Raw genomic sequence first — 27,798 nt, forward strand, 5'->3', positions numbered from 1 at the left:
TATTTAGCAAACAATCTAAGTCTAGATATTAGATCTCATTTTATGTTTTATATATATTTTTGGTATAAATAAAATATTTTTTAAAAAAATAATCTGAACAATCTGGATCTTAAATAACCATAGATCCAACACACATAAATTCTATGACATATTCCTATAAGCATACATACAATGAGATCTATATGTATGAGGCACCCTAATAAAATGGAAAAAAGCAGTGTATTTTAATTAATGCTGCAAATATTTTAAGTAAGATTATACCAGATAAGAACAATCCATCCTTAGTGGAGCCCTCTAAAGAATAATAAGAAATGTATTACACACTTTAGCCATAATTACAACAAACAGCAACATTATATAAATGAAACAGTACAGTTCTATGAAAATTTAGCTGGGAATAACTCGCATTGATCTCTGTAGAACATGCTTCCATGTAAAGATGCTCTGACGGTCTGTTTACTATGGGATACAGAATGCTTGGCTGGATGGACCTCTGAGTAGATCCAGCAAGGGTCTTATATTCTTACGCACAGGATTTTTCTGCCCATCTCACCAGGTTGGGGGAGGGTGAAATCCTGGAGCAACAGGATTCTTTCCAGCTATTTTTCTTTAAAAATACATGTTTATATTTGAATGAAATATCTTTTATTATTTAATGATTACATTTTAGGGTGGCTATTTGAAGTCAGTTTCCTGCTCTGCAACATCAATTTTTAAAAAGCTTTGGGTCTTAAGTGAAGGAATGTAAATGAATGTCAGTCCCCATTGGTAGTTATGAATATATAACTTGTTATTTAAAGAAAATAACATGTAGCATAAAGCCTTGTGAGAAGCTGGTTCTGAAATTGTATCCAGGAGCCTCTTCCTTCTCATACCTTTATTTTTGCATCGATGCCAGATTTCTCTATTCTCCATTGTGCCTCCCGCTTCCTCAGTTTCTCCAGGTCATTTAGCAGGTCAGCATAGCGTGTACTTAATCCCTCATTTTCCTCCTCCAGATTTTTTATAACCAGTCTGCTTTGCTTATCCTTTCTCAGTGCACATTCCTTAGTGTCCTGTAGAACAGTACCACAAGGGCCGATAAACAAAAACAAAAAGAAGGGGGAGAGAGAGAAAAAAGAAAAGTGAGAACTAATCAGCAAATATAAACTGTGCAGTTTTACCCTCACAGCAGCTTCTTCTATATTTGATGGCCAAGGTCACCTGTGTACTTTTATTGGCCTCTTTCATGCAGGTGGAAGGGTCATATTTTTTAGCTGGATGACAGCTTTGATGAGTACACATTTGCAAAGAGCCCATTAATTGATCAAGCTGCCTTTGATGCTGTCCCCAGCTATTTTTGAGACCCACACAGACATATCCTCCCAGACCTCGGCTTTATCAATTAATAATGCCAGTCCCATCAGAATCTAATTACACGAAGCCACATCTTCACACTCCTACTTTCTTTGCTCCATTTCCATCATTAACTATTTATCGGAAAGTTATAAAGCGTGGATTCTCTACTTTAAAGCTTCTTTCTCTGAATTTTGTGCGTGAGAGAAAACTGGAAGGTACAGTCTAGGGCCTAAGGCTATATTTTCTCTGAGCTTGTCACTTTCCATGCCACAAAGACAGACACAGCTCAAAGAGATACTTCAAAGCTGTGGCCATCTTAGTGCTATGTTCAAGTCAATATACCTTAATTTCCTGGATTTTATCTTTACATTTTAGTTGTAAGATGTTTAGCTCGTTCTTCAAGACACCATTTTCCTCATCAACAGCCATTTTTCTCTGCACGAGGTTGTTTATCTCTTCTTGCTGTCCATGTGTTTGCTATGAAAAATGAAAATTTAACGGTAAAAATGGTGGGAGGGGAGAGACAACACATTCAGACAACTTCAATCTGAAATTTTCATCTTCCATGCAACAAATCAGGTTGCAGTGCTAGCTTCTCATTTGCTTGCACCTTGAGCTCCAATGCATAACTGTTTGGTGGTATTTTGATAAGCCCACCTGTTTTATCATTATGCAAAAAGATCAATAAATAATGCAAATATGTATTATTATATTCCCATTTCTAAAGAATATATCCTTGTTTTCATTGGATAAAATTTAAAATTGGCACAAAAATAAGGAGGATTTCAATTTTTTGCACTGTTGATGACTACAATGGAGGAGGTAGTGGGGATGATTGAGATGCAAGAATAAAACATTACGAAGCCGGACACAAGGGGAGCTGTTGCTGCTTAGTCTTATCCAGGATCTTCTATACTCCATCCAGATCAAAGGGAAATCAATTGACACTATGTGTGAATGTAGTTACTTCAACACTTAGGATCCCTTTATTGTCCAAGGAACAAATGAAGTTCTATACATGACTAACCATGTTGAACTCCAGCATCTAGGTGGCAAGCTTTAAGAAACATGTCATATTATTTTTTCCCATACTTGATTGTAATTACCTTGAATATTGTTATTAATATTAGTATGGAAAAATTAATAACCATGTTTCTATATGATCTAGTAAGAACTGGACAATGTTAACAAGAATTAGAATGTTTAAGATGACGCTATTACCTAAATTAATCTACTTATTTCAAACAATTCCTGAAACTACACCCATAAAATTTATATGGCGCTGGGACAAATCAGCTAATAGATGAATTTCAGGGGAAAAGAAATTAATAATTAGTAATGGGTTATTGCATAATAATCAGAACAAGGAGGAAAGTGAGCTCCCTCTCTTGACACATACTTTGATGCAATACAAATTGTAAGAATATCAGATCTCAAATACTATGAGAAAAAAATGGGTAATGATTGAAAAGCAAATTAATAGTATGGAGTATAGATCTATTTTTTCAATTTAAGGTGCTAGGCTACAAAAAATAAATAGGAAACCATTGGCCCTATGCGTTTAAATGTTCATACATGGGATAAATGGCAGAAAAGTTTAACAGAAAATTGGAAATGCTTTCCAGCTGAATGTTTAAGTAGAAACAACAATCAAGAAATGAAGAAAATATTTAAAAGAATACAGTTGGCCCCTAAATCAGGGATGTAAATCTTTACTTATTTCATATTTCACATGCAATGATGAATTTCAAAAAATTATCTATTTACAATAATAAATATTATTATTTATTCATTTTTATCCTGCCTTTCTCCTGATTATAGGAATCAAGGCAGCTATCATCATATTTAAAATAACACAAATAAACATAGAAAAACATTAATAAAAGTATAAATAAAAAACAACTAAGCAATTTATGAAGCTAAAACACTAAATATTAAAAATATTAAAATGTATAAAAATATTATATACCAACCTTAAAAACTGAACTACAAAGTATTAAAAGCCCAGTCCTACTTAGGGGCTGTACAGACAGCCCAAAAGGAGCGGCTCTGTGCCGCCCCGGATGTGCAAGGTTGGGGATGCAGCAACCGGACAGCACGCCCCCAATATGCCAAGAAAAGAAGCCTCAAAAAGGAGCTTCTTTTGTCGGAGGTACAGGAGCACCTTCATGATGTTCCCCATGCACAGCGCCATTTGTCATCATCATGCGCCCCATGTAAATGGCACGCCAAGATGGTGCCCACAGTATGCGGTAGGGCTCAGGAGCATGTAGATGCTCCCCTCTACTGAGCCCTACTTTGGCCCCAAAGTGCCAGTCTGTACCAAGCCACAGTTTGTAAAAAGTCTGATGATGCTGAATAGCAGCTCATGCTATTACACAGCAATGCTTTAACCTGCCATTGGAAGGAGAGCAAGGAGATATGAAAACTCACAAGTATACCAAGTAAGCAGGACACAAACCAGGATGGAAAGGCTAAGTTTATAAGAGGAAAGTCTTTATTCTAAATAGGTGACTACATAAATTTTCAAAGCATCACACACATGAAACTAAATGCATTTCTTACTGTTTTTTAAGCCTTAACATTCTTGATACCTTTTTCAAGACTAAGGTCCAAAACACACTGCCCTGGCTCAGTCCTAGGGAACCCTGGGAATTGCCGTTTATTTTGGCACTAAAACTCTCTGACAAAGAGGACTAAATGATGCACAAAACTACTGTTCCCAGAATTCCCTAACATGGAGACAGGGCAGTTAAAGAGGTCTCAAACTGGATTATTTCTGCCGTGTATTTTGGACCTTAATAACCTGATCACTTCAACTTACTCTTTTTTTCTTTTTCTTTTTTTTGCTTGTTGAAATATTCCTATTTTACACCCAGCATTTTATTGAGGTTCCATCTTTTCAGAAAACAAAGACGTTAATATTACAGTTATTTCTTTTATAATTTGATTTTAATTTAATCAAAGTATAAAAATTAAATTAATAAATAGCGTAGGTAACAGTCAAGAACAAAATGTATTAATGGTAATTAATGCTTGAATCAAGAGTTATGTTTTTTTTTTTCAACTAGATCTATTAAAGGGGGCTTTAATATAGATTTGCAAGGCAAGCCAAAGATTTTCAAGTGGAGATAATGAGGCAGCCACTACTGTTTTAACCCTTGTGGAGTATAATTGGTTGATAAGGTTTTGAAAGATTACAAGGTCTAGGACAAAAAGATTAGCTTGAGTCTCTTCAGATCAAAACTGAAAGCTAATTAAACAGTGATATAAAAGAGAAGGTAAAGGTTTACTGTACTTATATCCATCCTTAATTTTTACATCCCAAAGAAAAAAATTACAAGTATCTTTTCTAAACATTCATTTGGCTACTATAATACAGACTACAAAGGAAAAACAAGGAAACATTAAGGCCACCAACACAACACACATAAACAAAATATGTCATGCCACGGTACTGAGGACTGATAGAACAAAGTGACTAGAAGTTTGATCCTAGAGCTGTATCAGCACATTGGTATTCTGAGATGAAAGTAATCAGTTAGCAACTAGAACACAGGTGGGAAAAGATTCAAACTGAGAATGAGTGGATAAAGATTTTAAAAACACAGAAGAGCTTACTTTGAGGCAATAAAGATATTGACGTACAGTTGACTCTTCATTTTCGTGCAGGTTAGGGGCGCAAGACCACCATGAAAGTCAAAATTTGTGAATAAAGCATGGGGGTGAGACCAGTGTGCTTGCTATGCCCGTCTCCCTTCCAATGCCTCAAACAGCTGTGGCAAGCTCTCTGAGGTGCTGGAAGGGTGGGGGAGCATGCATTCACAGTTCTCCCCTTCCCTTCCAAGGCTTCAGAAACCTCCAGGGACTTCTCTGAAGTCTTGGAAGAGGAGGACAGAGAGCACATTCGTGGCTTCCCCTCCCTCCTGCCGCTCCTGAGGCAGTGGAGATGGGGCAAGAGCAGTGTGTGTGTGTACCCTCCTAGATGTTCTCTCCGTCCTCAGCTTTTCCCTCATTCACAAATCCCAAAGTCGCTAATGTCAAAGGATGACTGTAATCTAATGTTACCACCATCCTTGTTTTGCTGAGGTTTTGTTGAGTGCCGAGGATTTTTTCAGGTACAGGGTTACTGTATATACTCATCTCCAGTCCAGAAATTTTAGTCAAAAAATTGACCCCAAAAACCTGATTCGACTTATCCACGGGTCAATGTAAGTACAGTCGAACCTTGCCTTACGTGGGGATCCGCCCCAGACCCCCCTCCGCGTAAGGCGAATTCCGCCTATGCTTGACCCCATTCAAGTAAATGGGGCTCGTGCGTATGGTGGTGTGGCAGTGCGGTGGTGCATTCATTCGAACGGGATGCGCTGCCCCACGTGCTCCCATGCGGCTTGAGCACATAAACTCAATGCCATGTATAGCGCACACATGTATAATGTGGGTGCACTGTATTGTACTTTAACTCTTTAAGCAACCACCCCTTTGGTGAAAGGCAAGAGTATAATCTGTCCTGGAAGCACTGATACCCCTTTACTCTTTCATCCATCGAGCCTTTAGTGTGAACACAAACAGTTATGCCTGCTGGAATTCTGTAAGTTCTTTGGCATTATTTTCCTTTCATTCATCCTTTAGATCCTTCTTCGTTACATGCTCCTAAATTTTACCCTTGACTTATCAAAATCCATTATTTTGGCCCCAAAACCTGCTCTCGACTTATACATGAAGTCGACTTATAGTCGAGTATATACGGTATATCCCTTTCTTAGGTCTATGGGTATGGAGAGTAGGACCCTTGAAGATCCATTCTATGGGTATTTCAGCAATATATTTTACAGATAAAATTGCTCATGTTCTTTACCAACTTTAATATGATGCTTTTGACAACATCAGAAATAGATACAACTAGAAACGAATGAATACAGCCAATTATGTTGCTTCAGAAACATTTCTCCTTGTGCATTCAGAAAACAAGTATATTTCTTCAAAGAGTTGATTGTTTTATTTATTTATCCCGCCTTTCTCCCAAAGTGGGACCCAAGGCAGCTAACATACATAAAACACAACAATTAAAATTGTACAATTAAAATCGTAAAAATATAAAATATAAAAATTACAAATATAAAAGTTAAAACATACAACCCTCTCATCTTCCAAAAACAACCCAAACCTGCCAGATCTCAAAAGGTCTGTTTAAACAAAAACGTCTTTCCTTGCCTGCAAAAGGCCAGCAGTGATGTCTGCAATCTACTTGTGGATCCTTGCCCGTGTCCAAACGGTGCCATGCCGCACATAATAAATGCGCACAAGGGTGACAATGACGCCCCACACACAGCACAAAAAGAACCTGCCAGAAGCGGGTTCTTTTTATGCCTCATTGAGGCCGCACCATTTGGTTGGTGCAGCCTCCATGCCACCACTTTCCCCCAATCTATACCGGGCCTGCCTTTCTGAGGAGAGTATGGATCCTGCTTTTATCAAGTACAAATTGATTACAACTTTTGTTTTACAAAAATATCTGAATCCCGTGGTTTTGGACAATCACACAATTGTAGAGTTGAAAAGGGCCTCATGGACCACAGAGTCCAATCTCCTGTATATACTTTTATAAGTTCATTTATTCAGCAAGATATTGGAAAAAGCAATTACCACAACATCTTGCCTTATATAATATAGATTGTGTGGATCCATTCCTATTTTGTTTGTGGCCTGGCTTCTAAACAAAAACTGCCCTGATGACTCTGGTGGGTATAGATGGGGGAATACATCCTTGTTCATTGTCCTCAAACTCTTAGTGCCCTTCTAAGGTCCAAAACAGGCTGACAAAAATGCCAGCTTTGGGGTGGCGTAGGGGCATGGCGTATGCATGGCACATGCCCTGATAGCGCCCCCAAGTCCCCCGCTGACCTCATAGTAGGTGGTATGACGCCGTTTCTGCGACCTGGTGTTTACACGCACTGTTCCGCAGAAACACCAAAAAGCGCCACCGCGATGGAAAGAGCGCCTTTTTTCCACCCCAAAAAGGAGTGGCATTTTGCCGCTTCTTTTTGGGATGGAAAAATGCCAGATTGGGCCACAGCCCCAATCCAGCACTGAAAGGGGCAGCATCATGTCGCCCCTATATGGCCATCTGTTTAAGCCCGTAGTTACCAAACTGTATGGAATCAGAGATACAGTGATACAGTGTCTCTGGACTCTCCTGGATCAAGAATGACGCCGAGGAACTGCTGCTCAATCATGGCCATATGTATCATTTCTTTTTTAAAAAATCTACAGGAAGCCAGTGGGAGGAGTCATCTGATACATCACTATTCTGTTGTGTCCATCTACTTATTGTGGGAAGGCTGTGAAAACCCAAAACAGGTAACTACAAGTGTTTGTGGATGATGACAGCAAAGAACCTCAAGTTTAACCTAATAACATGAAGGTATTACTGTCAGGGAAACATTTTAATCTGGATGGAAAAGCATGACTTGTCTTGGACAGGATTGTACTCTTCTTGAAAGCCCCACTGCACATGTTGGGGAGCATCTCAAATTCATGCTATTATGTTTATTGGAAGTCATTTTTTTACCTGTATTTCATCCAGCTTCACCTACCACACCTATCCTTCAAAATTCAAGCCTAAATGTCTGATATTTTCCACTGGTGGTCCTCTTGCTATGAAGTATCCTCCCATGGCATGTATGAGTGGTCCCTCTTTAGTCACCTTTGAAAAGGCCTGACATTTGTAATTGCTGATCTAGATCAAGCCATTTCATACTGCAATCTAATAGACATGTTTTAATGTGTGTTTGTAATTTTAATTTTTTTAAAAAAAATAGAGATTTCTAAAAATAGAATTAACAGATTTGTATTTTTAACATAATGCAGTACTGAATTCAACCAAAGACAAAATTTAAATCCTTAATCAGCAGCAACGCTCACTCAGGGGTTGTCTACACAGACCAAAAAGCCCACACTCCCTCTGGCCTCAAATCATCTAGTTCAGACAACACAGGCGAAAATGTGGGCCCGATCCTGCCAGACCAGATGTGGATCCTGAGGATCCAGCCTGATCCCAGGGTAAACAGCCAATGCTCCTGGTTTAACGTAGAGTTTTCTGGAAACTCTGCAGCAAACCCCAATTGTTTAATTTATACTGCCCCCTATGCTCCTTTTCTTGCCGTGCATCGCTCAGACTGAGAAACCCCCCATGTTGCCATTTCTGATCGGGCACATTGCTATGTGGGTGCACTCAGGCACCCCATCTCTGCGTCAGACATGGCAACAGGGGCTTCTCAGTTGGAGTGATGCACAGCAAGGTAAGGAGCACGTATCTGTCCCGGCCCTGGGTCAATGCAGAAACCAACCCAGCAACGAACCCACATAAGCACCGGGGCCAGGATAGCATAGGCTCAGCCCATGCTATCCTTGCCTGTTTTCTCAGTTCCGAAGTACCTGTAGCTTTTAGTAAGTGACTCTGAGTAACCTACCTTCCAATATATTTTGAATAGGACTTAGGATAGCCGATGTATAACACCCTGAGTTCCCTTCCAAGGAAAAAATGTATGGAATCATAGCAGATAGAAAAATTTTGAGTAAGAATTAATTCTAGTGTTGATGAGTATAGACACCAAAACATAACTCAGGTTGACAGGCCTAGTAATATCCCCCAAAAATGTAACAACTTTAATTAAACCTACAAAGCTACACTCTATTTATGAACTGGTTCATACACAGGATACATGATCCACATGTGGTATCATATGGAAGTGAGCCTCAAGGTATGGTTTTCAAATAACCAGGGATTTCAATACTGTGGATAAACAGGATGGAATGGGTGTACATATTCTTATTCACCCAACCATCACATCCCACCAGAAAAGATATTCCAGAAATTTCAAACCATGGCAAAAAGGCAGGAGCTTTACTAGTGGTTAACAAATCTGTGACATTTAGGGAGAAATTAAAAACTTGTGCAAAATCATTAACAACAACAACAACAACAACAACATCCTGTATGGATCTAAAGACATGCCCCAAGAATCAAGGTGGGGTACAACATATATTAAAATACAATATATAACTAAACTCATAGGTTAAAAATCATAAGCATAAGATTAAAACAACTGTTACACATTACTGTTACACAGACATACTTTGAAAACATATCAATTTAAAATTCACAGATTAAGATCGACTGAGTAGCCTGCCAGGAGAGATAGGTCTTTAATACTATTTTAAATTCAGACACCTTATTTAGTGGTTGAATCTCTCCCAGCAGGTAATTCCACATTCTGGGGCGGCCAACAAAAAGGTCCTCTGAGTAACAGTTGTCAGTCTAGTTCATGTCAGCCCCCAGAAGACCTGAATGCACAGAGGATATTGTAGGAAAAGGTGGTCCTTTAAGGTTTTAAAGGTAATAATTAACACTTTAGACTTTGCCCAGAAACTAGCTGGCAGCCAGTGGAATAATTTTAATATTGGTGTGATATACTCACTGCTGGATATGTGGCTGATCTGGCTGCTATATTTTGAACCAATCTTGGTACAAGCACAATGTACAGCACAATGAAAGGTCCAACCTTGAGGTTGCTAGCGTGTGCATCTTTACCAATACATACACTAACATCTCAATAGTACTGTTTATTCATAGAATAATTTCAAGTATACTAACAGAATTTATTTTTCAATCTTCTTTTTATTACATATGAAATGAAAAACTAATGAAATTCACATTTCAGAAGAGTTTTAAAGATTACAGTGGTCTTAAAGAAGCACAAATACCTAAACATAGTCACATTAAATCCGTGACAGCTGAGGGCAAGAAATGCTGGTGGAGGTGCAAAGTCAACTGTTTTAATTGGAGGAAAATGAATACTTAAAATAATCTGTTGGCATTATTAAACAGATTAATGAGGGCCATATAACCATATGACATGAACTTAAAATTGCAAAAGCAAGGTTTAAGAATAAAAATATTCCATGTACTACACAACTGCTCAAAGTAGCAACTAATTTTAAAAAATAAGCTTTTTCATAGCATGACAAAATCCAAGAATATCTTTCATCAATCATTCTATAACTGAAAAACCAAAACCTAACCAATGACCATACAAGAAATGGTATGTGATCAATGGTAGAAAATACAGGAAGGCAAATGTAGATCACAGAAAGAAAACTATTGATATAAATATAAATATAACATCAATTTCCATATCAGTATATAATAATAAACATCCTGAATGATGGGCCACAATTTCCTTTCTAGAATAGGCAGGTTATATCCTCATCAACATTAAAAAGCACTCTGAAGATTACAATTGTGCCCTCAGTGGCAGGGGAAAATATCAGGAGTTGATCTGATAGTGAATTGTCTAATAATAATAATAATAATAATAATAATAATAATAATAATTTGTTTTATTTATATACCACTATTCCAAAGATCATAGCGGTGAACAGCAAGTAAGCTAATTAGCAAGTAAGCTAATTTGCCCCCAACAGTCTGGGTACTCATTTTAGTGACCTCAGAAGCATGCAAGCCAAGTTCACATTAAAAGTTAGATATGGATCATACAAAATTATTTGTACATGAAAAAAGTAGAAGACTTGGTGTTTTCAAAGAATGTGAAAATTAATTATTAACAACAGCACTGTATATAAGAGAGCCCTATATTGCAGGTTTATCTATGTTTTTGTAGCTCATTCTGAAATCCAACAGTAAAAGCAAGACTTTGTTGTTGTTGTGCGCCTTTAAGTCCTTTCAATTTATGGTGACTCTAAAGCAGCGGTTCTCAACCTGTGGGTTGCAACCCCTTTGGGGGTAGAATGACTCTTTCACAAGGGTCACCTAAGACCATCTGAAAACACATATTTCCGATGGTCTTATGAACTGAGGCACCACAATTTTATGGTTGGGGGGGGTCACCACAACATGATGAACTGTATTAAAGGGTTGTGGCATTAGAAAGGTTGAAAACCATTGCTCTAAAGCAAACTTTTTTTTCTGGAGCTAAGAGTGTGTGACTCACGTAAGGTCACCCAGTGGCTTTCTATGATCAAGAGCGGAATTAAGGCCTGATCTCCAGAGGCATAGTCCATTGCTCAAATCACTACACCACACTAGCTCCGTAAGCAAGACTTAAAGACACTCTACTTTCAGTGGTGTCTGCATAATGGGCACAGCTGTGCTTTCATGGACACCCTCAAACCCTTACTGTTATCAGTGGAAAAGAAATGGAAGGCCATGGGAACACATATGTCTTCAAAAACTGCATAATGAACATATAGATATTTTCCTCAAACATCACTGGTTTCTAAATGCCTCCAACAGAAAACAATGCAGATTAGCACTGGCTTTAACTATGCCAGCAAACTACCATATACAGTGGACCCTTGTTATACGCTGGGGTTTGGATCCAAGATCTCCTGTGTATAACAAAATTTGTGTATGCTCAAGTCCCATTAAATATAATGACATAGCAAAATGGTGTCCCTTATAAAAAATGGAATACTTGACTATAAGTTTAAAAAAAATGCCCCAAAACTGATCCTAAAATCCAGGATTAACTTATATATGGGTCAATACAGTAATACTGCTGAAAAAGGTCCTAAAATAAGAAGCCCAATGCCCCCCTCACTCTCCATGCCTTGGCAGTGCTTTCTGAAAGAGGTGCTGACTCAGGTGTGTGTGGGGTGTGTGTGTGTGTGTGTGCACTGATTACCTTCTCAATTCGATGTTAGAACCTTCTCTCTCCATCCTCCTCCGGATCTCTCTGACCACCAAATACCCTATTCCCCTCCATTTTCTTCACTTCTCAATCCGATGTTAAAACCTCCTCTTCCCATTGTCCTCCTTCTCTGGATTTCCCCTGACTACCAAACACCCCACTTCCCTCCACTTTTCAATCCAACCTTAAACTCCTCTTCCCATCCTGCTCCTCCTCTGAATTTCCTCTGACCACCAGACAACCCATTTCCCTTCACTTCCTTCTTTCTCGGTCCAATGTTAAAACTTTCTCCTCCCCCCAGTTTTACCCTTGATTCATCCACAAGTCATATCAAAATCCATGATTTTGGCCCTAAAACCCCCAACTTACACATAAGTTCAACTTATACATGGCATGGGTATATACAGTAGTTGACTTGCACACACTTTGAATTCACAGATCACACCACAGTAAGACTACTAGATTTCCCCCATCAGCTCCAGGGTTTGTATGACTGCAAAGAAAATGCATCATCCTAGTGAACATTCAAATGTCACAAAGCACATGCTGCTTCTTGCAGATATTAAAGAGACTGGAACAAGGAGCATATGAAGCAGTTTAAAGGATATTTAAGATTGAGATAAGGTTTGGTTATTAAGAATAACTATGAATAACATTTTGATTTATTTGAAATTTCTACCCGCTCCTGTCTTCCCAAACGAGGTGTCCAATGACATCAGTCTTAGTTTAAAGTCTTTCCTAGTAGTTTTGTATTTTTGGAATTCAGGATTCTACCTTCTTTAACAGAAAGCTATTTGTCCTTTAACTTCACCAGATTATCTTCTGCTGAATAGGTACTTTGTTTCAGAAATATATTTTATGATTGGTCACACTCTTATAGAACGCATATTATGGCTAGACAAGCCCAAAAGCCCTTTTATGACCAGATCCAAAAGTGCCAAAGGTAGGGACTCCAGACCTGTTCTATCCCAAGGTCCCAGGCAGTTTTCTGTTAAAGAATGAGATACTAGCTTTAATTATTTTACTCTCAAATGTCAAGATAGTCAAATTCCAGTACAAAAAATCCAATCAGCTACCCAAGATAACAGAATAGTCATCATGAACTTCAGCACATCATCAATATACAATTTAATCCACATACTACTAGTTACATCACTATTGTCTTTGCTACAGTTTTATTGTGAAACCATCTTCACTAGTAACTGCAATTGTATAACCATTTATTAAATTCATTTCATGTGCAAAAATAGGAAAACTTCCAGAAACCTTGTATGAGCCTGCCCATGTTTTAATATCCTCAAAAGAAGGGTTTCTTTCACTCCTTCCTATGGTTTTTCTTTTTATGCCTACCTATATACCTGTTACAGACCCATCAGTGGCTGCTCCTGGGAAGCTGAACTTTTAAAATCATCATTGTTTTTTGTTTTATTCTGTTCTTTTTTAAAAAAATATTTTATTGTTTACAAAAGGTAAAACACAATTACATCACTATTCTACTTTAAAAACATGAGCTAAAATACAGATTTACAGAGCTGAGGTCTCATTCAAAACTCCAAACCAAAATGTCCTGTGGTGCTGTGGTAGAACATGAGCATGAGAATTGGAGTTAACATATTTTACAAGACAGTGGTTCCCAACCTGGGGACCCCTTTGGGGGTCGAATGACCCTTTCATGGGGGTCACCCAAGACCATTGGAAAACATCTATTTAATTACAGTTATGAAGCAGCAACAAAAATAATTTCATGGGTTTGGGTCACCACAACATGAGGAACTGTATTAAAGGGTCGCGACATTAGGAAGATTGGGAACCACTGCTATAAGAGGTAACCACTTTTCCTTGAACTGGTTGCAGTTCCTTGCCTCAGACATTCTCCTGGCATCGTCTGCAAGCTTCTCCATTAACCATCCTTCCCAGAACTTCATCCACCATTGATCCATGGACAGATGACCTGTTTTCCAGTTTCTGGCAATGATTAATCTAGCTATAGCAACTGAAAAGGATATAATTTCTTTATGATGGAGAAATTTATTGTTAAATTGAAATAATGACAAAAGAAGCAATTCCAGGGTGGGTTGAACCTTTTGCTTAGTGATGTCTGACATCAATTGAACAATCTGTGCCCAGAATTGTTGGACAAATGGGCACTCCAACCACATGTGTAGGTATGTACCTCTTGCCCCACAACCCCTCCAGCACAAAGGAGATGTCTTCCTTGTCATTCATGCTAGCTGGACAGGGGTCAGGTACCATCTGTATACCACTTTCAATGTGTTTGCCCATAGGGCAGATGACTTAGACTTATAAGGAGGACATGACCATATATGATGCCATTCTGCATCTGAAATAACTGACTGTATAACCGACTGATTGTGCTATGAGCCGCCTTTTATCCTAAAAGTTGAGTTAAAATAAAATAAGAATTTATTGTCTGCCCTCAGAATCTGTGGGGGATTGGTCCCCAGGACTCCCAGCAGATATCAAAATCCATGGATGCTCAAGTTCTTTATTTATAAAATAGTGTAGGGAAGCTATGGCATGTCCCAGAGGTGGTGGCAAGCCCCAGCCTCCAGGTGTGCATTCATCTTTCAGGAAGTGGGGTTCACTTCCTGGAAGATGGGGTTTAAAAAAGGAAGGGGAGGGGAGGGAGGGAGGAATGCTTTAGTTATGAAAGAAAGATAAGGCAACAACACAATAGGAGAAACCTATTGAAACCACCTATAGAAATATTTGACACATAAATATTTGCACCAATAGTGAAGTGAAGAGGCAAACAGAACAAGATGAAGCATAGAAAGGGCCATCATATTTTGCAGTTATTAGTTGGAAATAATTTGGATGCACCCTCAGAAAAACAGGTATACCTCAGTTGATGAAGTAGATGTATTCCTGGACATTACTTCATTAACAGAAAATTTGGTACCAGAGGTAGAAATAACAGGGAAAGAATAGGAGTATGCTCCTGTACCACAGAAAAAAACAGGATTCTTCTCTAGATGATCTTTCTGTCAAGTAAACTTCTGCCGGCTCCAGAATCCCTTATTGAGAATGTGTCAACAACAAAAATACAGAGAAAGGGGAAAGATATGTTGCCTCACCAGGATGTAAAATCTCTAAGTTTGGCCATCAAAATGGAAATCATAATTAAAATGGTAGATGGTCTCTATAAGGTTCAAAATTTTGTCTATTTATTCATGACTTATGGATAATCTCTATAAGGTTCAAAATGTTTTTGTCTACTTATTCATGGTTACTTAACCTCTTTGGACATTGTTGGTTCTGAATGACAAGTTTGCTGAAATATATTGAACTGCTCTTCTTTCCCAGCAAAGCTTCATTGTGTTGTTTACACCTACTGCAATCCAGTTCTGAAAGCCTGTGTTAGTCTAAGCCTTGTTTATTCTCATCCCCATTCCAAAAAACTTCCAGCTAGACGAAGGGGAGAGTTTAGGTGTAAGCACTTTACAAAAAGGAATTTATTTATCAGAAGCTTTGTTAACTTTGAGGTATGACTGTAGTCTAAGCCCCCTATTGAGTTGTTTTAAGTTGTCTTACCTGAGAAACCTGGGAACAGGTACTCTACCTCAAGAAAGATGGTGCGTGAAATCCTCTACCAAAGCCATCAGTTCGTCCTGCCTCTCATGGAAATATCAAATAATAGCACTTGGGGCAGGGGAGAATTATTCCATTAGGCCTTCAGTAGCTCTACACAGACTGAAAACAGAGTTCAAGCATAGATTAAAAGAAATTATAACAGCTATATAATACTAACCTGTTCCAGTGCCTGTATTTTACTGTCTTTAACTTGCAAAATCTCTAAAACCTTCCTGTCCTTGAGTTCAGCTTTCTGTTTTTCTCTAGAAACAAAACAAACAAAAAAGGTATTGACACTTATTAGTCATAATTTGCTGCTAATCATCTGAATTTTTCATGTCCTGATAATGAATGTCATTTTAAAGCATAGGAAATTAAATTATCTGAGGCTGACAGCCCTTGCAGAATTAATCACGGAACATATGGCAAGTGACAGAAAATTTTATCTGTGAACAACTAAGACAACTTTATTCTAAGTGAAACACTGTTTATAATATGAAGACTAGAAGACTTCCAATTTTAAAAAGCGTGTTTCTTACATGCTGTGATGTATCTTACAAATGAATCTTTTCTGATGAAACAACCTCTTTCCCATTAGTGATATTTAAGACATCATCATGTTGGTGATATAATAGGAACATATTGAGGAGCACCACTACAGTATTTTCCCACTGGTATACTCAAAAAGTATATTCTGTTTAAATTGTCAACAACTGGTAAATAATATGGGGCAGAGATGTTCTGTTCCCTAATGATTTCTTACCCTGTATCTCTTCAATCAAGTTCCAGATGTAGCAAAAATCACAAACTATGTATCATAACTTCAACTACGTCTACAACATAGCAACTGAAAAAGAAAACAAACAGTGCCAACTTCTCAGCAGCATCCATCATGTTGGTTTGTTATTTACTTAGTAGATTAGCTCTTTTAAAAAATCTGAGCTCAATTATACCATAGGACAAAGACAGGGTTCATGTGGTCCCTCTAGATGTTGTTGGACTGCACTTCGCAGCAGGCCTAGTCAGCATATGCAAGTGTGAGCAATGGTGGCAACTGCAGGTCAACAATATCTAAATTCCCATCCTGACCATAGGAATGTTGATTTTCTTATGAGCAAAATCTGAAAAAAATCATAATATTTACAACATGAGGGCAGGCTATGTTGGTGGCAGGACCCCACTTTCTTTTATGCCCAGCCCCAATGCATGTGAGATTGTATATATTTCATATATTATTGAGCCTTGTATAACAGCACCAGTTTGACGGCTGCAATTTCAGTGATGGGCATGTTGTAACTACCAATTTTGAGAACCAGCTACCAAAAGAGATACCATCATAAGTTCTTTCTGTAAATAAAGGTTATTATTTTCTTGTTCACAAAGGAGTGGCTTGAAGTGATTTATAAGTAATAACATCAAAAAATGCTACCAAGAATATTAAAAACTCTTTATAGTAAAGAAGCTGAAGTGGGAGGATCAAGGGTTAGAGAAACAGTTCTGAGAGAAGAAAAGCATCAGACTATTTAGGATAAGTCAGGAAAAGAATCCTATGTAACTCTGTGGTCACAATTGGATGAAGAGCCAAGGCTTTACCTGGCACCTAAATGAAATCAGCATTGGCATCAATCTGGTCTCCAAGGGGAGGGCATTCCACAGTTGGGGGACCAGAACAGAAAAGGCCCTCTAAACTAGAGTAATTTGTTGAATCAGTCACTTGAGCCATAGTGATAAGCAGTGGTGGGGGAAATGACTTTGTTCCAGTTCACTCAATAACTTGCACTCCAACTGTGTTTTAGTTCTTTACACACACCTTCCACTAAAGCTCATTCATTAGGAGTATAAATCCTTTGAAACTCTAACTTTATTCATAAGTTACAATTCCACAAAATAAAGTGGATATGAGCCTTCCCTTTACTGGCTTGCCACTTCTCAAAGAAGGTGTTCCTTTAAACTAATTGCACAGGACTTCCTTTGTCCTTTTAAATTCCTTTCTCCTGATATGGGGGTCTGAATCCCATTCAGGATGAACCCTTATCCCCAACTGCGCTCTTGGCAGTTCTAAGACACACTCATCATTTCTTAATGGCTACTCTTCCTTTTTATAGCCGTTCACTAGGCAGGCCCACACCTTTTTGCCAGCCTGACTCCAGTTGGCTGCTCTGAACATTCACATCTGCCAGAGTCTCTCCACACAAACCCTTTGGACTTAATTGATTTTATCAAATATAGTATATCATGTTAAAGTGTTTTAATCTTTTAAATCTGTTTTAACTTGTTAATTATGTTTAATATGCTTTAGCTTATTTAAATTTTTTATTGTTTTAAACTGTTTTAATTTTACTTATAAGCTGACCTGAGATCTTTTTTGATGTTGGGCAAGCAGAAAGATTAAAACAAACAAACAAATATAATAGAAATACCACTTCTCATTTGATAGGCATTCTGTGATGGCCACAGATCTCAGAAGAAATCTGCCCATTTGCTGGAGTATCTTCTGGCGGGGTGAAAAGTAATAGACTAATTTATTTCATCTGGAAAGCCAACCTCTCCCCTACCAAATATCTGAGGAAGCATGTGAGCTCATGCCTAAAAAACTGTAAATCCCGAATTGTTCTGCTGGTGGGATTCCAATACCCCAAGCTGAAGAAATCAGCCACTGCTGTTTATAATATTGAGTTTACTTAATACAGAAAACATAGCAGCAATGCCTCTGATACCAAAAGTAATATACAGCCATGACAATTGTTAAAAATTATTTTATACTCCATGAGTTTGTCTATTTATCTGTGAGGATGGCAAGTGCTACATATTCACAGTATCACAGAGTCATAGAGTTGGAAGAGACTTCAAATAACATCAAGTTCAACACCTTGCCATGCCGGAATACCATGATAATAAATTACGTCATTTAACTATGCAGAAAGTGAAGAAGTGGTTCCTTTATTCAAGGTAAGAGTACAACGAGACTTGCAGATAAGTTATACTTGCAAGCATCTTTTTTAGTCATCCAAAGACTTAAACAGACTGTCAGTGCTCACAGATGTAACTCCATGGAACATCTGTAGATCATCCCACACTTTCCAGTGGCTTTATATTGCTTTCCAAATAAATATTTTATTGCTTTCCAAGTAAAATAGTAATAAGAATACTATTATTATTTATAAAATAGCTAAGCAATGAGACAAGAGTGAGACAATTAATTAAAAACAAATAATATGGCACATATAATCTTGCCTTGATAGCCAACCACCTATTTTGAGGAACAACATTGGGGTGAGGGGCTTGATCAAAATCACAAACTTGCCTCTCAGGTATATTTGGCTTGTAAATGGATAAAAGATGCTAGATTAACACAAAAATGTATCCATCACAGGACTGGAACAAAGCTTGGGGGGGGGGGGGATAAGGTGGTCAAGTCTAAAAGAGATACTGAGATATGGTCCAGTTTTAAACTGTATATCCAGATTTTGCATGCATATAAAACCTGCTTTTCAAAAAAGGAAAGAAAGAACTGATAGTACATGATGCTGCTAAGGCCCTGTAAGTTTCAGTAAGAATGACAAACACACTTACTTCAAAAGTATTTCAGGAAGGAAGGAACTTTGTGGAAAATACTATCGCTTAGAAGCAACAATAAATGTGGCAGGTAAACATGGTAGTAAATTCTGTAGTTTAACTATGTACAGTGTGAAGAAGTGCTTCCTTTATTCAAGGTAAGAGTACAGTAAGATAATGTCTTAGAAATGTCATACATACAAAAACTGATTATGTTCTTAACCTCAATAGGGTAACATTAACAGTCTGGGGTTTTTTAAACACCCACACCCCTTCCATCTAGTTTCTAATTCAAGTTTACCTCCTTTCTTCCTCTTATCCACCCACTGCAAACTTCTTTCTCTGAATTACTGCCATACCTTCTCAAATACCAGAGGCTATCAGCTCTTTTCTTAAGCCCCTTCCTCACTACATTCATAACAGGGGCTGATCAGTTTCCTCTGACCTCTTTTCTCTGCCATACTTCACAATTCCTCTCTCACACACAGCAAAATAGACACATACATTTGTTTGCCTGATAGAGATTTCAGTTACTATGGATAATACACATTGATCTATCTATCTTTCAGATACATCTAATTATTCATTTTGTGGTGTAGAAAAGAGACAAAGTATTAGGATATAGAAAGGGAAGGTGATTTTATTCCTGAAAATAGCCCATTGTTTTTCAGCCTGAAAATACTGTTACCCTATGGTCTACTTCAGGGGAGTACAACTTTAAATTAAATAATAATTATAATTTTTACTGAAATGTTCTCAACCTGCTTTCCATGTTTCGAGTCATGGATCTCTTCACAAGTGTAAACAGTCTTGACATACAATGCTACTCCTCCTCCACTCCATTTTGCTCTGTGTATTTTAGAATCCCTGCAGGTTGATTTTAAAGTTGTAATCCTCTAAAAGCCATAAAAATATTTTCAGGCCAAAATGTGTTGGACTATTTTCAAGAATAAAATCATCTTTCTTTTTCTACATCCTGAGATTTTTGTCTCTTCTTCACGATATTCACTGGATATTTCCAGTCCTCTTTGCTCTCTTCTCAAACATAAGACACACAATGACTACTAGCCAGAAATATCTCTGTTAATAAAACAATTGAATTTAGATTTAACAAGTCTAGTGCTGCCATCTTCTCCCTTACAGTGGATGAAGATAGAAGCCTTTAGGATAAATTAAAATCTAGTGTGGAATTTTATCACCAGCACCTCCTGGTGGCATAGGATAACTTCCAACACTCATTACAGGGAAGTTCCCAGAAGAGATGCTAAATAATATTGCTGAATGCTTCAAGCTACTACCGTATCACTGAACCCACTTTTTTAAGTATGATCAACTTTTTAAGTATGATAAACGGGAGGAAATTGGGGAAGCAGAGGAAAGGCATGCTTATAAAGGTAAATAGCACTGAGGTTGATTCTGTTAATATACATTGTATATGCCTGTAATACATTAGAAAGTGTTCCCCAAATCAGAAAAAAATATATTCAGGCACTGTCAAAGAGTTGATGATGATCAATGACTGAGACAAACTCCGGTTTAGCTAATTAGAACCACTGATGAGCAATAATGATGTGAGCTAAGAATATTTGCAGACTTCTTTAGGATGAAAAATGGAGTGAAGAGAGGCTGTCAATTTGTACAAGTTTTAAGCTCCAATCACTTTTCCCATGAGTGCCGCCTATTTTAAATGTTTAACAGAGCTGTACTTAACCACATGGATTTTTCACAGTCAGTTTTCACCAGCCACTGAAAGTCAAAAAATCTGAGAAATTATTCTAAATCATTAACTAACAATTTTCTATTGCATATGGCCCCCGCTATATTTTATACCACATGACAGGATCATATTTTCTGGGATTTGGCCCATTTTTAATGAGTTGTCAAAAATGAAATATTGGAGACGACGAGGAAGTATTTAACTATGAATGAGGTGTGAAAACAGAAACTGCCGTTCCTAAAAAACCACAAATATTTTCAAAGGCATGCTGCTGAAGTTTATAAAATATTATCTTTCCTATAATAAATATGCAAAGCAGCCATGTTAAAGAGAAATTACGGACAGGAGCACAAATAAGGATCTGTGGTGAAATCAATTAAACATTTTCAGGACAGAAAGCAAAACACAGAGCAAGACAAAATTATGTTATTCCATGTTGGTGTTGCAGGAGTCTAACTGATAAAAGAGAGTGGCTATGGTCCAACCAGATGCCAACAAGTGGACTAAAAGGCCTTGTTTTGAAATAAAGGCATACGTTAAGCTCCCACACAAATTTGAAGAAAGGTGTGAAAAGATGTTTTAAAATTCGGCTGACCAGTGTCCTGTTCACACACTGGCACTGAAGAGCATATGAACAGGAGACTGGCTGGCCCACATATAAGCCACTTCGCAAACCCAAGTGGCTTTCTCGTGTCAAGTGAAAGCATTGGCCTATCTAGTTCACCACTCCCAATTGTGAGTGGCAGAAGGCCTCCAGAACTTCACACAGAAATACTTCCCAGCCCTACATGGAGATGCCAGGGAATGAACACAGGACATTCTGCAAGCAAAGCATGGGATCTACCACTGGGCCCTAAATTCCACACAACAGCCATCTTAGCAGCATCAGTTTTCTGAGGAAGAGGATGAACTGGAAATGTTTCTGGAAATGTTTCTGATGAATTAAAATTGAGTGAGGTCTGTTCTGGGTTATATCCATAACTGACTTCTCTCTATTCTACTGCCTCCTATTTTCAAGGAAAGAAAGAAGGGGAGCTCACTGTTGGATTATAAATGATTACTAGGAATAGTGGTCTGAAAACTTTCAAACTGAACAGTCAAAGTGGTATTAAAATGGTTCCAATGAACTGGTATTTCTTTTGAAATGAAGAATTCTATAAAATTAGTGACATTTTTGGTACCCCCAGTTACTGAACTTTGATATAACAAATACAATTGGGGGGTGAAATGTAGGCACATGTGCTAAATTCAGTTCCAAAACCTTGTATGTGCTGCCTCAAGATAAGCAGGTACTATTGCTGAGGATAATTACAGAAGTCTACAATATTGTGAAGAAATTTTGTAGGGATCACAGATCATTTAATGTCCCTACCATATATATACAATATCATTCATTACCTTTTCCAAGTAGTCAAACAAATCCATTACTGTATGCCCAATCACTCTGGACTGCTTCTGGCACTCTCTACAAATTTCCAGTAACAGAAATTGGGTATCAGGTGTGTGTGTGTGTGTGTGTAATATTCAGATGACATGCCTTATGAAGCATTTACCAGCCACATGAATAGCACTAAACTGCAGGACAGGGGGATGTGCAAAAGCTCATGCCCCACCTCTAAGCATCTCCAGTTAGATCTTCACATGATTGGTCCACAACACCACAACTGGTGTTGGGAAGGTTGTTAATGCATTCACCTGAACAAGTGTGAAAGGCCCTTAAACACAAATCCTGACTTATCAGGTATCACGCACCTGGAGGAATATTTTTCTTCAGGAAAGTTTGGGGAGGTATTATGTATTGCTGGACTGGGAAAACTATTTCACATATCTTTGCCAGAAATAGCACTGCCGACAGTGTATGTGGCATATCCGAGGTGCTCTATCAATATATCTGTCATTATGGTGGAATATCTGAAGTTTTGTATAGAAAAATAGGTTTTTTACCTAATTCTGTAGTTGTTTGGATGGCAGATCACAAGCGCAGGATTATATCCTATAAATCTCTTAATACACACTAAGTAGCTAAAAAAAATAGGATGTGTGATATGCCAAATTAAATTCTGAATGTATAGCAAAGTTTTTTTTAAAAAAATACTTCAAAATCCTACTGTACAAATTATTAAAACATTTGAGCCTGCATGCCAATTATTTTTACAATGTAATGAATATTTTAAGGATGCATGGTAAATGCAATTTACACTTTTTCTATCATGGTTTCAAATAAAAAATTAATATTTGACTAGACAATTACAGCCTTGCTCCATACTATATATTTCACAACAGTCCACTTTGTCAACAAGGAATCTAATTCAAGAAAACAAATTGTATTTTTTACTTGTAAGCTGAGTGATTAAAATCAATTAACATTTTTACAGCTACGTGCACAGATGACTCTTTATTCACTGCCTTATATTGTAGATGTATAATGGTTGAAGTACTAACTTGAATGCTTTAAGCACTGTATTTTTGTTTTAATTTTGAAAGCATCTTATCATACAAAATGCGCAAGTTTCTTACAGTGCTCAAAATATCAGCGCTTCAGAACAGACTGCTTTAACATCTGCACATCACCAGGGTTTCCCCCAAGGATTTTTAAATGATGCCTGCCTGTGCTGAATAAAGTGCTAACTTGCACCTTGCATTTCAAACTGTGTCCTGAGCAGCCATCCAGTTGGTACAATACCAGCTGAATTCCCATAGGCCACTGTTCACTCAGGCTTGACTGCAATTATCATGTCAATATTTTGTGCTCCGATATGCAGATATGCACACATGCAAGCTGTGTAATACTTCCTTCTCCATGGAATGTTGACTTATGTTCAATGTTCTGAGAATTTTTAATGAAACAGAATATTAAACTTTCATCAATTGTGGACAATCACAATTATTTGCCCTTAGAGGCAAACGTTATATACTACAATGCAGCATTACACTGTCAAGGATGCCAATGGTGATTGAGTGATGTGGCTAAAAGCAAAAGTAAAACAAAAACCCACCTTGTGTTTCTTCTCACTAAGAAAACTATAATTAATGTACATTAAAAAAAATTAGAAAAACAAAGACATACGTACACTATTCATTTATTCAAAGACGTATCTTACAGTTTAACTGCATAGTTTAATACAGTAACAATATGGGGATAAATCTTTCAATGATCTTTATGCTTTGATTAAGTGAAAAAGAATCTAATAAATGAGAAAGAAGCACTGACTGGATTACTCTATCAACAGCCTAATCAATGAGCACTGCTAAATGATTTAATACAGACAAGTCCATTTGATATTGCCAACAGAAGACCAGAAATAAATAACTTAATATCTAAATTCTCCCCAGTCATTATATTTCCCCCTAAATAGAAAAAAATCAAGTAAGCAGTGCAGATCATGTAACACCTACTCTCAGCTAACAAATGGAAGACAGAATAGTACATTCAACTTCACAAGGCTGTTGTGGACCATTCTGGTCTCAATCTATCGCCCCTAGAGAAAAATGGCACTTCAAAACAACACAGACACTCTCCTCATGAATTTAAACATGTGGATAAAATACTGGGATTATGCTGTGTGTTTGACCAGAAGCCCAACAGACCAAGTAGTTTTAAAACAGAAATTCCAGGGGGTTACATCTGACTACATTTAATGATAAGCACCTAAAATTTGTTGTAACAAATCACTGTGAAAATGAAATAGTTTAAAAGATTCACAAAATCTTGGACACTATCTGGAAAGGGAAGCTTTTTTTTAAAAAAAGCAGGAAAGCGGGTGAAAAATAGTTATCATAAGAATAGCTGTTTGAACAGTGTCAATACACATTTTGTTAATAATTGCTTAAGATTATATCATTTAAATTTTTACATGACAATTCTACATTCTAATCCGGCAACAATTTATTGCTGAGAAAACACCTTCCACTCAGTCCAAACCACAATTCCAGTTGTTCATCTGGTTTACACATGGGATGAAGCAAAAGGTAGCCAAAGTGAGAAATGTCTACACTACATATTTGGAAAATCTCTGCATTTATCAGGGAACCAGTATGTATTTATCTAATATGGATATAAAACAGATAAACACTACAGACCTCTCCGATAAAGTGGAGCTTTCAGCACCTGATCGGATCCACGGCAACTACATGCCTCAGGTCCGATCTGGTGCTTTGCCAGTTGTAAAAGAAACGGCAAAATGTCACTCCTTTTAGAGCCAGCCAAAAGGTGCTCTTGCCGCCTCTGCAGCACTTTCTGGCACTCCTTTTGGCATGGATCATCTGAACATTGCACCAAAGGAACGTCATGATGCCATCGCCATGGACTCCCCTCATGCCAGTGCTTCAAACCGGTCTTTTTAGCCCCAGAAATTATGCTTTCCAAGAAATTATTATAAAACTAAGGCATCTGTAATATTTAAACACAAACTGTATCAGTGAGTCATGCTTTCCTCCTGCTTTTATCATGTGAGACAGTACTTATGTCTGCATAGGACAGTGTTGAATATAAGATGCAAAAAGTAGTGTTCCCAGATCAGGTTGTGAAACAAAGTACAGTAAAGGGATGTCCAACGCCTTTAACAGTCTACCCCTTCCCAAACAATAAATGTAACTGCTATTTGCAATAGGAAACGTGATGATTTCTCTTGAAAAAACCGTTTGATTACCAGTCTTTCACATGGAGCACATGATCTCTTACGCAAATGAACTTTGCACACTGCATGTTCAGCAAGTATTGAATTGCTTTAGAGCAGCCAGAGATGATCCAGGGATCAACCTATTCCACTTTCCATCCAGATACTATTCAGTATTCTAGACGATCATCCTTCAAATTACTATAAAGGCTCAAATGACACTTCTGCTTTAATAAAAACTGGTTTGGGAGGTAAAGCAAGATGTGGCGCAAACCTTGTTTTGGTTGAGAATTATTTAATTTCCTTGCTACTACCAAAGGCATTCTTCCCAGTCTTCATGAGGTGCAGCTCATCTGCAGCCAATAGTCCTCTCTCCAATAAATATAGTCCATAGTCTTAGAAGTCAAATCTCTCACATCTACACCATCTGCATAGCCAGTCATATAGTTTTAGTAATTATCTATTCCCCTGTAGTCCTCTATCCTTCAGTGTCAGAATTGATAAGAATATCACCTCTGCCTCAGACCCCTTCAGCTTTCCCCACAGCTTACCAGGCAGAGGTGATCAGCGCAACAGTGTTCTTGGATGTGTCACTGGTAAGAGAAAGGTGTACTGATCTGTGTTCTGGATGAGTTTTAGTAAGTTGTCAGCGACATTCCAGATGTGTGCACCAGGAAGACAACACACTTCTTGATTCATCTTGACAGGCTGGCACACAGGTGTCTATATCCCGGAGCAATTAATCCCCAAACCACCAGGACCCTTCTCATTGTGGCTGACTCCTTCTTTATGATAGTTGCACTAAATACCAGTACAGAGATGACATGTAAACCTAAATGCCAAACTCTCTCTGAGGCGAAGCAAACAGGCAGCTTGGAGTGGCTTCTGGCCACTCCAGCTGTAATCAGCCCCCGTTTGGTCCGGGACCATAGTGACCGGATGGCCCACTTTCAAAGCAGGCCGCTACCATGCTCCCAAACGAGCAGCTAACAAGGAACAGTTTTGGCACTCCTTTGGTTAGCAGCCTCAGAGCGGCTTCCAGCCGAATCAGGGGTGTGCATCATCTGCACACCATGCCCCCGAAGAAGCCAGAAGCCTCTCCTTTTGGCCCATCTGTTTCAGGCCTCTATTGTAAAGATTTCCAGATTCACTGGGGGAGGGGGGGATTGGGGGAGGCAAAATATTTTGAAAAATGAAATTGAGTAAATGAAAGGACTGACCAAGGACAATAGGGTTCATTTAGTTAGACCTCATTGAAACCAACATGAAATGTTAGTTGTGACTGGCTTATATTTGCTTAAGTCAATGGAGATCTAAATATGACTAGCTTAGTATGGCTCCAGCAATTATTATGAAACATCAGAATGATAATTTTCCACCAGGTTTGGATTCAACCAGTTCTGCAATGGTTCTTCAAGGATACAATTATTGTACAGAACTATTAAAAAGGAGGGCAAAATGAAGTTATTCTTTGAAAGAGTGTATACTTCCACTGGATGTAACCAGTACTGCATTTGTGTGAGAAACCATCCTAAACAGTTTATCTGCACTGTACAAATCTTGCAAAGTCCTAATAGACTCGCCTTAGGATACCATAAATCAGAAACTACTTGAAGGAATGCAACAACAACAAGAGGTCAGCAACTAATTCCACCCCATTCCACATTTGTCCCCACACCTTCGGTCCCCACTGCCATGCAAGCAAATATAGACAGCTTGCTTTCTGTGGTTCTTCAAGTGGTCATCTTGAGTTCACATGTACATTCTGGGTGCCTTGTTTCAAAAATGATATAGGCAAGTTCAAGCCAATCCAGAGAAGAGCAACAAGGATTATAAGAGATATGGAGATCAAAACATACAGTGGGCCCTCTCCTTATGCGGGGGATCCATTCCTTCCCCCCTCCCCCGCGTAAGGGAAAATCCGCATATGCTCGCGCCCCATAGGAATGGGGCATGTGCATGCAGAAGTGGTGTGGCGCATGCACACAGGCACACCATTGTTTGTATTGCTGCGCAGCTTTCACATAAGCAGGAAACCGCGCATGGCGCGGGCACACTGTACAAGGAAAGGTTGAGGTAGTTGGGCATGCTCTAACTCATGAAGAGAAGACTGGCACAACTGCACTCTTTAAATATCTCAAAGTCTTTTACAGAGAGGAGAGTGCAGGTTTGTTCTCCACTGCCCCAAAGAGTAGGATCAGGTCTAATGGTTTTAAGTTACAGAAAAATATATTCAATTGAATATCAGAAGGAACCTCTTGACAAT

The 27,798-nt window shown here is 38.2% G+C and overlaps 1 protein-coding gene across 3 annotated transcripts in view; it reads right to left on the reverse strand.

The window, feature by feature from the left end:
• Nucleotides 1–27,798, reverse strand: part of CNTLN (centlein) — a 239,593-nt gene that overhangs the window by 176,622 nt on the left and 35,173 nt on the right. Inside the window, exons 2-5 of one of the 3 annotated variants that reach the window (XM_042455497.1) lie at nucleotides 16,408–16,491; nucleotides 15,823–15,907; nucleotides 1,681–1,815; nucleotides 876–1,055 (exon numbers count right to left, since the gene is read on the reverse strand). In XM_042455497.1, coding sequence (XP_042311431.1) covers nucleotides 876–1,055; nucleotides 1,681–1,767 — 267 coding nt within the window. In that variant the 5' untranslated portion in view covers nucleotides 1,768–1,815; nucleotides 15,823–15,907; nucleotides 16,408–16,491. Of the gene's footprint in view, nucleotides 1–875; nucleotides 1,056–1,680; nucleotides 1,816–15,822; nucleotides 15,908–16,407; nucleotides 16,492–24,996; nucleotides 25,051–27,798 lie in introns of those variants that run through there. The other 2 variants (XM_042455498.1, XM_042455496.1) reach the window with 2 other exon arrangements.

The sequence above is a fragment of the Sceloporus undulatus genome, chromosome 2 (genome assembly GCF_019175285.1).
Source record: "Sceloporus undulatus isolate JIND9_A2432 ecotype Alabama chromosome 2, SceUnd_v1.1, whole genome shotgun sequence".
Lineage (NCBI taxonomy): Eukaryota > Metazoa > Chordata > Lepidosauria > Squamata > Phrynosomatidae > Sceloporus > Sceloporus undulatus.